Raw genomic sequence first — 12,832 nt, forward strand, 5'->3', positions numbered from 1 at the left:
TATTCCAAGGTATAATCAAATACCAGAAAGGTTTTCAAAATGCTTGAAAATAATGTTTCAATACCTATGACATAAAGTGATGATATATCTTACTGCTTTTATATATGTACCAATAAGATAAAACTAGTAACTGTTTTAAAGAAATAAGTTGTCCCCCAGAGGAAGGAAACCCTGGGTTCAGAGAATGGATGATGTCCTTGGCAGCTGTAAGTTTTCTTTATAGCTGTGTGATCTTAATAGTTCTTAGAACGAGACTGACTTGTTGCCATGTATCAATGACTTCAGCTGTTGATGACATGTTTTTTTATAATGAAGTCATAATCCCATTATTAACTGGTGTCCCTTGGTGTCAATTTTGTGATTTTGGATTCTTTTCCGATCAAACCGAATATTGATGACGTCGGCCGCAGTAAGAAGGACTCCGATTCGGGGGTTGGAAGCGATAATGGAGATAAGCGGTTATCTGCCACTGAGGTAAATCTGGGGGCACAGCATTGCCCTGCCTTCTGCATCTGTCTGTCTGTCTGCCAAAGTCGTCCTCTAGAAAGAGCCGCTGGCACATTAGAATGATCTGACAGCTCAAGCACCTGTGATAGCAGCTTAGAGCCCTAAGGGGGTGTGTGAATGTTGGCGGCTGCCTCTCAGGTGCCTCAGAGACTCTGGCTTCCTCCTGTCCCACTCCCACAGTACCTAGAAGAGTCTTCTGTACTAAATGAATACTACGACGGGACCGTGTGTCAGCATGAGGCACTTGGATGAATGTACCTTTTTGTAACGGTACTTTAGGGATGCGCGGTTATATAGGTCCCTACGTGTCAAAGAATCAATGCATATTACATGTGAGTTGCTTATTCACTGAAATGTCTGTAGCTAGTTGTTGCATTTTAAAATATTTAAGCGAATCTGTATGTCCAGAGGGTGTGGATGTGTCACAACACACGTGTGGTGGTCCAAAGGCAGCGGGCAGGAGTCAGCTCTCTCCTTCCACCATGTGGGTTCCAGGGATCGAACTCTTGGCAGGTCATTGGGCTTGGCACCAAGCACATTTTCCTGCTGAGCCATCTCGCTGGCCCTGACCTATAGTTTGAGAAACAGTATTTGTATTTCTTATCCTTGAGCTGCCTTGTGTTCAGAAAATTAAATTTATGCGTAAGCTCAGTTAAATCAGTCTGGCATGATAGAATTTTCACTAGTGATAGAGCAAGCACTCCATTCGTATCTTTTTTTTTTTTTTGGCTTCATGTATGGTCTGTTAGAACCCATAGGGGATCCTTGAGGTTGCAATGACTAGGCCAATTACTTCACTAAAAAATGAAAATAAAAAAAAAAAATCACATTTTAATCAGGTGTGACTTCAGGAAAAAAATTCCAGTTCTCCTGGTCTTGAGCTTTAGTAAACAGAAAGGTCTGTTTTCCACAAAATTTAAAGACAAATATAACCTGAAGTCTGTGGCCGGGAAGATGGGTTAGTCTTGTAAAATGCTTGCTACGCAAGCACGAGACCCTGAGCTCAGCCCAGAGCCCCTGTACACCCAGGCCCAGAAGTGTGAACCTGTAATCACACCGTGAGGAAGAGAGGGACAGGAGGTTCCCTGGAGCTGCAGGCCAGCTGGCTCAGCTAAGTCAGTGGGACCCAGGTTCAGTGAGGGGACCTGTCTCAACAACAACGTGGAGAGGCAGCGAGGAAGGCGCCCAGCATTGGCCTCTGGCTTCCACATGCTACACGCACAGTAACACGTGCGCACACAGACATATAAAAAACGAAGTTCCTCATTTGTTGTTGTTAAAGAATTCTTTTTTTTTTTTCCGGAACTGGGGACCAAACCCAGCGCCTTGCACTTCCTAGGCAAGCGCTCTACCACTGAGCTAAATCCCCAACCCCTAAAGAATTCTTTTTAACGGCTCCGCGAAGAGTCAGTGGGAAGCAGAAGGCATCCAGTATCCGTGCGAGGCAGCGACCCACATGAAACCAGGCTGGCAGCTGGCTGTGATTGCCGCTGGGGTTGGAGTGCTGAGCACATTGCTTTCTCGTGTTCCATTCTCTTTAGCCCCCTGGACTTCATGAAAACTCATAAGTCCCCTCAAACGGATGACTGTCGCGGAAACTACCCACCCTGGGCTTATTTTCCATTAAATTAAAACAAGTTCTCCTTTCTCTCTCTTGGAAGAGTAAGTCCATTAATAGAACATTGCAGAAGGAACTTCTTTATCCCTCTCTTACATACAAGAAGGATGCTAATAGCATTCTGAGGAGAGCCCAAGGATTTATTCTCTTCCCTTAATTAGATGCATATCTTTGGACTTCTGCTAGCTGTGAGGGTAGGAGGTGGGTGGAGGGAAAAGGGAACTGTAAAAAAAGATTACGATTCACTCGAATAAAACACGTCTTTCCTTTGTTTTTCTTACCTCACACGCTAGCCTCATTGTCCGAGCACGTCTCTGTGATTCTTTTTTTTTCTTTTAAAGTGATAAGGGTTTGAATTATACACATGGTGTGTTACCTGTAAATTTTTTGGTTGAGACACTCCCCATTTGCACCTCACTGTGGGGGTCAGGAGTCACGCCTGTCTCCTTTCTCTGATGGATGCCATCATCTGATTGATTTGACATTGGTCAAGAAAATAGCAAGCACACAGTTTTCTCAAGATAGTTAAGCAAGAACTTCTGGGGCTCTGTGAATATTTGTCTGGTGAATGAAATTCATGCTTGCTCTCTGGCGTTTCTGAGTGGCCTACGCATGTGTCCAAGAGCGAAAATCGCTTCAGGAACTGACCACACACCTGCGAGCTCTCTGCAAGAGGTCCTGCTTCCTGTGGCTTAGGATGCTTGTCACTTGTCCCTAAATAGCAACACTAAAATGGAGAGAGGGGAAAATGAGGATCAGTTTCTTAACTTGTGACAGAGTTAGAGATTTCTGAATATATTTTGTTGGCTAACATGGTGAAGTAGACATCAGAGAGAATTAACTCCCATTGCTTCCCAGAACCTTGGTTTTATAAGTAATACAGAACACCCTTTCTTTATACCTAATACCTAGTAACATTGTCACCTGCCTGGTGCTGTTCCTCAATGCAAATCAAGGCTAGACACTGACCCTTAGTATCTTACTAAATACACACTCGGTTGACTGCCTCCTTTGCATGACTAGCCACGCGAAGCCTCCATGTAGTTTTGGTAAATCAGCCCTTTGTCAGACTGCCGTGCACCTCTCCTAGTAAGATTATAATTTGGGGCTATAGGATGTCTCTAAGTATTCCCCTGTGTTGGGCATTGTGCGGCCCTTTAGTGCCTTGACTGGCTAGAAGCTCAGAAGGGAGAAGCTAGCAGAGATGTCAGCCTCTGCGTCTGTGTGGAGGTGTGTGTACAATGTCAGCTCCCAGTCACACAGCAGCCTCAGCAGCTGCCCTCAAAGTCTCAGGTGCATCCCCACCATCCCCCTCGAACAGCCACTCTCCCGTCCTGACCCCGCCATTGGTCGCTGTTTCTGAATTTGTATAGGGAGGATTTATCTCTGCTGTCTTTTCCTCGAATGCTGTTTGTAAGGTCGGGATGCCACTTTATGTGCATCACGGGCCCTCTCCCTTAAGTGACATATGATTCCCTGTATCTTTTTAGCCCTCTGATGAGGACACGGTTAGCCTCAACGTGCCCATGTCGAACATCGCAGAGGAAGACCAGACCACCAAGGAGGATGTGTGCCATCGACTCGCCCCCGCTGAAGGTCTGAGAGCGACGCGTGCAGGCAGTGCTTGGTTTGCAGGTTTCGTTAGACACGGGGCTAATGGCACCACGTACAGATGTGCAGTTACTTTTTATGTCACACATCCTGTGAGCCAGCTGTCATGCCCACAGGGAGTGACTTCATTTCGAGTCTAGATGGCTCTCCTGACTGTAGTGCAGATTAGGGAAACCGAGGCTCAGACATTTGAAATAACTCAGCTGTGCTTTCACAAGCCAGCTCTGCTCCTTACAGTTCGTAGTAGCGTCCTCATCCTGAAGACAGTAGGAGATTCTTCAAATTCATTTGTGAAAAGAAAATGTCGATTTGATGGATAAGATGTAGGACAGCTCTAGCAGATGCCCTAAAAATCTCCAGATCTCAGTGAGAAGTTGGTAGAGGGCAGACCTCTGGGAGACTGATGTTCCAGTAATCCTGGTTAGATGGACTCCCCGAGCCTCACCTCCATACGGGTTAAACAGGAGGGGTGGAGCATGAAGGTTCTTGGGGATTGGGGTTGTAGGCGGGCATAGAAGTGCCCATTATTTATAAGATGGACTTCATCCCACAGACATGTCTAACACACCTGAGGCACGGGCTTGGGAATCTGGTGTGACTGTAACCAAGCCATCTGGCCTCTCTCATCCCCTGTAAGGTCAGCTGGCCTTCGGGCTTGCTAGCATTCATTCTTTGACTCTTTGGTAATCATGGAGTGAACTGTAGCTTGAATGCCTTCTGAATCTCGATAGCAGCCTTACCGCCATGCGGAAGTTGTGGTAGGTTTCTGATAGATCTTGTTTGTTCAATGACTTTGAAAGAAAACACTGAACTTCATCATTCATGATTCGTGACGCAGTGGAGAATGCTGTGAGAGTAATGTAGAACTGTATGAATGGTAGATCGTTTCCCAGGTGACTATGTTCCCTTTAAAAGTCCTTTCCTTAGGTTTATTAGTTTGATTTTGTGTGTGTACACGTTTGGCCTGCGCGTATGTAAGCACACCGTGAGTGGGCCTGGTACCTGCAGAGGTCAGAAGAGGGCACTGGGTCCCCTGAGACTGGAGTTACAGATGGTTGTGAGCCGCCATGTGAGTGCTGGTTATGGAACCCAGGTCCTCTGCAGGAGCAGCATTTAGCTGTTGATCTGTGTCTCCAGGCCCAGCGTGTTCTGTGCAATGATTAGAGAGCTAATTTAAGGCTGCTCACACACTTCCATGTTCTCTTTCACCAGTATCTCTTTGGGATACTTGTATTTTATTTCGTTTGTTTAAAACAAGGTCTTCCTATGGAGCTCAGATTGGCTTGGAACTTTCTATCCTCCTGCCTCAGCCTCCCAAGTACTGGGGTTGTAGGAGAGTATCAGCACACTTGACTCTTAAATTTAGATTTTTAAATTTTAGAGCTTGAGGGAAGCGTTAAACATAGAGATTGTGATGGAAACCAAACCCCAAAATATAACTGAATTCTTACAACAACAACAACAACAACAACAACAACAAATGTAGTGGATGCCAAATTCATATAATCTTTTTTAACAATATGGATTGTTGAGGTCAGGGTCATGTTTAAGATAAATTTCCCTTTTGTAAAACTTTTTAAGTGTTGTTATCTGCCCTTGTCTCACGCGTTCCATCACAGAGACTTGTAACAAAGCTGTACCCCTCGACATCTTGCAGTCACTATTTAAAGGACTCTGCTTTCTCCTATTTATTCTTCGGTCAGGAGAGTCCTCTGTGCTGTCCCCTTTTCTGCCTTCTGCCTGCTGGGACAGCTGAGTCCTGCCCCAGCATGCTCTGGCTTCTGCAAGGCCGTTCTTGCGTAATTTCTACTGCCCAGAGGATCTGAGGCTCTTGGCTGGTCTTCTCTTTCTTATGGTTATTGGTTGCTTATGGACAGAAGTAATTTAACCCCTACAGTGTATACGCAGGTACCTATCTAAATGGCACAATGATTTCTAGGTGACAGTGCTCATTAGAATTGACCTTAGAATGTGTAATAGTTAGCCACACATTTCTAAAAACACAAAAGTGGTTTTTATAATTTTCTCAACCCTTTAAAAGCATGAGAGGGCATTTTGTTTCTTTCATCGGGGAGCAAAAGCTACGAAGAAGCCTTGACTTTTAATTCTCAGTTTGGAGTCTTCTGTTTGTTTTCGGTTTCTCTCTCTTCCTCCATGTTTAATTCCCCCTTACGCGGGTTGCTCAGGGCCTCTGCAGCAGGTGAGGGAGGGTTTGGTTGTGTGTTTGGGGAGCTGTGTGTGCGTCGTGCTTCTGACCCTGAAGTCACACTTTCTTGCTTTCTCTGCATTTTCCTGACAGGAGACTTTCAGCCGACACCTTCCCTTTTGGGTGACAGTGGCAGCTCAGGACAAGAAAGAGAGCAGTTTGCTGGCCGTGCAGATGTTCTACACTGCGAACTTATGAACTATATTAAGGCAAGGTTTTGCAACTCAACTCATTTTCCTCTGCTTGGGACCTCAGCGTTCAGATCCAAAGATTTCAGCTGGACGTGTCAGTCCAGCCTACTGTTTGCTCTTAAAGCCTTCAGCACGTCCTCTCAAAGCTTGATCCTCCCCGCCCACCCCCAACATTGAGAACTGGCCCCACCATGTCTGTTCTGGACTGTCTGCTCATAAGTGATTTTTGTTTTCTGATTAGGAATCGTTTAGCTTCTTCTTGCGTCACTGACCCTCACAGTTGATTTACCAGAATGACAATGGCCACTTGCGGAAGCTCCAAAATGGTTTCATTCTCCCCATGTTTTACATTTGCATGTTTTACGCGAATGCCTAGATGGTTTCTGTGAATGCTTAGCTCGAGAGCCAAGGCTGTGTGTTTTTAATCCACCATCCTTAAATCAGAAAACATCCTAGATTGCTGGACTTTTCTGATTTTGGAATGTTCATATAGACATTACAGAACAAGAATCCCTGATCTAAAAATCTGAATCCCAAAATGCTCTAAAACTAGTAGCTCAGAAGTGTGTATGACTCGAAAAGTTTCAGTGTGCTGGGCCGACAAGATGGCTCTCTCCCCCACCATGTGGATCCCAGGGATTGAACTTGGATCGTCAGGCTTGGCAGCAGGCACCTTGACCTACTGAGCCATTGCGGCAGCCCCTCATCCATGTTTTCTGATGATTCCTTGATGCCTTCACCCATGCTAACCAGCATTCCCAGGAATCACACACACATGCGTGCATGTACACACACACACACACACACACACACACACACACACACACACACACACCCTCTTGTCACCGGGTGGGAAACAAGCTGACCTTCTTTTGTACTGCTTGAGGCTGTAGTGTGCTGTAGCCTTCTTGCCCTGGAGACTGAAATAATGAACTTGGCAGTTCCGTGATGAACCTGACTTAGTTTGTGCAATGTGACGGTCTGAAACAATTACAGACATACACAGAAGGAAATACGTAAAACACGTAGTCTTTATGGTATGCTAGCTTTTCAGCTTCAGTGCTTTCCTTCATCTGGTACCTCCAACGACATTGCTTTGGCTGAGTTCATCATGTCTGAGACGGTTGCAACTGCCCACTCAAGCTCCTCAGCCAACACGGTCCCCGAACATACATGTGTGCACATAACATGTGGACATAGCATACGTGCACACAGTCTACATTCTGCCACCAGCTCTTCTCTCAGGGCACAAATGTGCTTCTGTTACTCTCAGGTCATTCCCACAAGGTTCTCCCACACTTGACGCCTGTCTGTCACTTTGTGCGACAGGTCAGTCATTGGAACATGGAAAAATGATTTGTCTTCATTTCATCAAGAATCTCTCTTAAGTTGAGACTAAACATAGAACACTTGAAAACAATGTCTTTGGAAGAGACAAGCTCCAGTTCAACTCCCAAAGGAAATCTCAAAGTAATTAGTAAAGCACAGTGTCCCCTGGATTCAGAGAGTTCGGGGATGCCAAGCACCCTGGGAAATGGCTCATGCGGAGGGTGCATCCTGAGGGCAGATACTCAAGGAGCAACCATGTGTCCGGCTTGACTCCTATCTTGTGACCTGTGAGTGTGCCAGGCTGCCCAGCACATTGGCCATCAAAAGCTCTGTGTTTTGTATAATCCTGCCTTATCTACTCAGTTGGCCTCTCGTGCGTCTGTTACTGTGGCCTGTTTTTTTAAATCACTCATAGTAGTTGTAATGTTTGAAACCACTACGTGTGTTGCGTTATTCAATACAGAGCTAGTCTACTCAAGAGAAAATACAAAGTTCGATTCCTTTGCTCACCTTTTTGTCAGTCAAGACAAAGCCTTGTTTCATGTGTGTTCTTTTTAGAGACACCTGACTCAGTGTCAGGTCAGCCAAGCTTCAATGACAGAGCTAGGGTCCGAGAAATCTGCTGTGACAGAATTTCCTCATTGTGTGCTTGCGGGCCTCAGATGGCTACAGCAGCACTCGCAGTGTACCCTTATGTATGGCGGCGTGCTATTGGTTCATTAACACTGAGTTCACTAACACAATGAGGCACACCTGTAAAACTACATACCTACCTGCCGTTTCTTTATGGGGTACTTTGCAATCGTCTTGGGAAGTTGTCTAGGGAGATTAGTCAGCATCTCAGCGTTACATTTCAGGTCCCACTTAGAACCGTGGGATAATTTTTTGAAGGCACAAAAATATGAAAATTACACTAAGTGGACCAACAGCAATGCTTGCTTAGGTCCACCATGACAGTTGGAGCCAGAGGCAGACTGTTCCTTATCCTGCCTCTCCTGGGCTCTGCTTCTGATTGTTCATCACTGCGTGTGTGTGTGTGTGTGTGTGTGTGTGTGCGCGCGCGCGCGCAAGCGCGCTTATGCATGTGTATGTGACTTGTATCTGAGTGTGTTTATATGTGAGTATGTATGTTGTATGTATGTGTGTGTATATATAAGTTTTATGTGAGTATGTGTTTATGCATGTGTGTTTATGTGTGTACATGTGAGTTGTGTATATGTATGTGTGTGTTTATGCATGTGTGTGTGCATGTATGTGTGTGTGTATGTGAATGTGTGTGAGTTGTATGAGTGTATGTATGTATATGTGAGGTGTCTGTGTGTCTGTGTATATGTGTATATCTGTGTTTATACATGCGTGTATGTGTACATGTGTATGTATGTGTGTATTTATGCGCGCGTGTGTGTGTGTGTGTTCGTGTATGTGAGCGTGTGTGTTACTTACAAGTACCCCAAGCACTGCTTTGTACACGGCAGGTGAATCTGCCTGAGCAGGCTGCCTAATTTGCAAAACAAGGGTAGCAGGCTAATGTTAGACTGTTCTGTGTTCTGAAGAACAACTGCTTGTTTTGTTGACTTTTCATTCTGGAGCTAAAATCAGAAGACAACCCCCTTGCCTTCGCTAGTGAAAGCCTAGAAGAACTGGGGGACGTAGCTTTGGAAGTGTCACCTGGAAGTCTGATTTCATGAGCTTCACTGTCACTTGCAGAATGACACACAGTTCCTTTACATGTTTACTTGTTGTGCACTGAAAGTACAGTCTAGACAGTTGAGGTCTGAGTGGTTTTTTTTTTTTTTTGAGCACCCTTCTGGGGAAAGTTTCATCCTAAAGAGACATCAGAACCAATGGAGATATGCCCTGTACCCCACAGTCTGATGTTCTTTCCCTGGCAGGGAAATGCACCCGCTCAGGGTGGCCCTCTGTCAGTGTAGGCTCAGCCTGGACATTTTCCCTGACTGAGGAGAAAGTCCAAGGAAACATGGGGAAGGCCCATAGTGGACACAGCTTTCCAAGGATTTACTCTCAGTGCAGCATCTCTGGAGAGCTTCGGTGTGGGAGGCTCAGTGAGAACATTTTAGTGTCCGCTGACTTTGTTCACGTGAAACTACTGGACTCAGTGCAGGGCATTCCTGTTGTTAAATACCAGCAAGTTGAATTAAATAAGGCATTCAGGTAGACTTTATACTGCTTCTGTCTAATGAAAGTTGTAATCCTAAGCCAGCTTGGTTGTATTATTATTATTGTTGTTGTTGTTGTTGTCATTGTCATTGTTATTGTTATTATTAATTTTATGTTTTAATTGTGGTAAAATACATATAAATTAGGAAATTTTTTATCTGTAAAATTTTTTGAGGCAAGGTCTTGGTAGGTAGCGCAGGCTGTCCTTGAACACATGGTCCATCTGCCTTCCTTGCCCTCCCAAATGCTGAAGTACAAATCCACCCATCCACCACCACAACGATCGCTTCAGCCACATTTCAGATGCTCACTGTAGTTTGTGTTAACTATATATTATTAACACTGTTCTGTTCCACTAAAGCCTTTTTCATCCTTCTGAACCGAGACCATTTACCAGTTAAATCTTCCCCCCTCCTCTCTCTGACAATTAAATCTTCCCACCGTGCCTCCCCTCTCTGGCAATTACTGCTCTGCTTTCCTTCTCAATAAGTTTCACTACTCTAAGTACCTCACAGGTGTAGAATCATGCAATGTGTGTGCGCGCGCGTGCGTGCCTGTGTGTGTGTGTGTGTGTGTGTGTGTGTGTGTGTGTGTGTGTGTTATTTCATACTCAGGGTTTTCTGTATAGTGTAATTATGTCCTCCATGTGAAGAATATTCCATTATATATCTTTAGCTTACATGTCAGTGAACAGCTGGCTTTCGGCTCTTGTGAATTACACTGCTGTGGATATGGACTGGGACCAGTTTTAACTCTTCATTGACCAGCCCACGCGTTCTGTCCATAGGACCAGGCAGAAGACTGTGAAGAGCTATTGCGGATAGAAGAGGATGCTCACTGGCAGACGGAAGAACTGTGAGTGCCAGAGCTGGGTCATGGGCCATCTTCCCTTTCAGATGCTCTGGCAGTCATGTCCTGATAGCTTTTGATCCACTTTTCTTTGGGCAAGCCTAGAATCTCCCCCAGTCAGACAGATAAGAAGTTGCCAGTTTTCCTATGACTCTTGTTACAGTATTAGGGCATACAGTCTCTCTTCATATGTGCTACCCACATAGACTGGTAAGAACATAGCCAGTAAAGGGTTATTTGGATTATAGTTACTGGCTTAGAAGTTCAGGATCGAGTGTCTAGTGAGAGCTTCTCGGTCTATCACAATACAGCAGAAGCTGCCCCATGGGAAGAGAGAATATTTGAGGTGGAGACAGGGCTGAGCTCCTGTGGATAAGGAGGTATCTCCTGTAACAGTGGCACCCATTGTTTTCTTGGGGATGTGGAATCCTAGATTCCCTGCTCAAGGTCCTGTGCCTAACACTGCTCTCTTAGGCATTGAGTTTTCTACACATAAAGTTTGGGATGTATATTCCAACCAGAGCACATCAGAAGACTCTACTTCTTCATTAGCCTTGAGTTTTACTTGAGACTGTCAATAAAAACGTAACAGTGAAAACATCTTCTACCTTCCTTCCATTTTCCTTGAAGAAGCCAATAGCCAGACCTAGTGTCTGGAGAGCCGGTCCCTTCAACCATGGTCTTCTGGTTCAAATCTTTGAAAAGCATTTCTCCAGTGTCCTGCTTGCCAATCTGATAACTGTCATAACTAGTACATTAAATTCTGTGTGCCCGGCACTGTTTCATTTCCTGGGCAGCAGCCCAGCTAATCTTTGTAGCAGTCCTATAAGCTCTGTTGTCTGCCATATTGCAGATGTTGAATTTGGGGCCTAGACTGGTGATGTGTCTCTCTCCAAGGCCACAGAAGGCTAACCCTTGACCCTGAGGAATCATGTACCAAGTGAATACTTTTTTTTTTTTTTTTTTTTTTTTTTTTGCTCTACTATATATAAAGATTTAGTTGACAAGATATCCAAGGGGACAGATGACTGTCTTGACAGAAAATGGACCTCTTGTATGAAGTTGACTTGGAACCTGTAGCATTGGGTAGATGTTTAGTTCATAGGTTTTGGCTGTCTGTGGTGTGTGATGTATGTAGGTCTTGACAAACTAACACTATACTTCGTAGGCATTATTTTTTTCCTTAAAAGGACTGGTCAAATTCTTAAAAATGTTCTCTACTAGTAGGAATTCATTGGCCTACATTGTGTGGCAAGAAGAGTAGCCAACTGTGATCAAATTTCCCTTGCTGGGAAGTCCCTCTGTATCACTCTATCTTACCAGCTGCTAGTTGGATACACTTCTGAGAGGCCAAGGAGGCCTGAGTCAGTGTAGCATCGTAGAATCACAAGGGAAGAAACTGAGGCCAGATAAATCTTTGGAAACCCCATTATCAGTTTCACATCTCTTCTCAACCCTGACTCTAAAGTCAGGATCATCGAGGAGCTTTCTAGAGGGCCTTTCGTTCCTCGAGACTGGACTTGCCTGGGCTTGGTTTGTTTCATAAGCTGCACAGTTGATTTTCCTGCATTAAAGAATCAGGCCTGACAGCTACTCTCACACACTGAGCCCCACATCGTACAAGTAATAACGCTCAGCTGTGCTGGTGGAACCAGAGTTGGAAGCTCTGGGGACGCATACAGCCCCAGTCTGGGGAGCTCTGGGGAGCTCTTACAGGAAGACCCAAAGGCCTTGTCTGTTGTCTGACTGGCCATGGAAACAAGAAGAAGCCCGGGAAGCTGGAGATGAGCTGAGCTTTCCCTGCCCAGGGCCTTCTCCCACCTCTCTAGGACCCACCCGCACCTGTTGCTTGTCTTCATCCATACTGGGTTTCTCAGAGTCCTTTTTAGAATTTGATGGGGTTTTGCAAGGATGAGCTTACGATGTCTTAGTAATCATTCTGCACTCACACTTTATGTTACAGACTAAATTCATCCAAAGACCAGGATTTGGATATAGTGATGATCGAGCAGCTGAGAGAGGCAGAAGATTTGCTGCAGGGTCCCAACGGGTATGCGTGTGTGTTCCTGGGTCTGGCGTGTAAATGAAGGCACTGACTTACTGAGCACATTAAGTCACCGTGTAAAACATTTATACCGGACTTGGTCTGGATGGAACCACTAACAGTGCAGTCCTTTAGTTACCTACTCCCCAAGATCCAAAGTAAAAGATTCAAATTTCCCGGTCCTAACCTCTCCTGGCATTCACATGGCACGGCTGGCTTCATTTATGAAAAACAGAAATATGGTAGAAGTGCAGAGAGTTTCTACTGATGTATGAACATAGGAGGAAAACCCTACTAAA

At 45.1% G+C, this 12,832-nt stretch overlaps 1 protein-coding gene across 2 annotated transcripts in view; it reads left to right on the top strand.

Moving 5' to 3' along the window:
* The window catches only part of Lrch1 (leucine rich repeats and calponin homology domain containing 1), a 177,038-nt gene that overhangs the window by 122,093 nt on the left and 42,113 nt on the right, over positions 1–12,832 (top strand). For both annotated transcript variants that reach the window (XM_032918278.1, XM_032918279.1), the window contains exons 7-11: positions 411–474; positions 3,616–3,721; positions 6,036–6,151; positions 10,428–10,495; positions 12,453–12,539. In XM_032918278.1, coding sequence (XP_032774169.1) covers positions 411–474; positions 3,616–3,721; positions 6,036–6,151; positions 10,428–10,495; positions 12,453–12,539 — 441 coding nt within the window. The remainder of the gene's footprint in view (positions 1–410; positions 475–3,615; positions 3,722–6,035; positions 6,152–10,427; positions 10,496–12,452; positions 12,540–12,832) is intronic.

The sequence above is a fragment of the Rattus rattus genome, chromosome 12 (genome assembly GCF_011064425.1).
Source record: "Rattus rattus isolate New Zealand chromosome 12, Rrattus_CSIRO_v1, whole genome shotgun sequence".
NCBI lineage: Eukaryota > Metazoa > Chordata > Mammalia > Rodentia > Muridae > Rattus > Rattus rattus.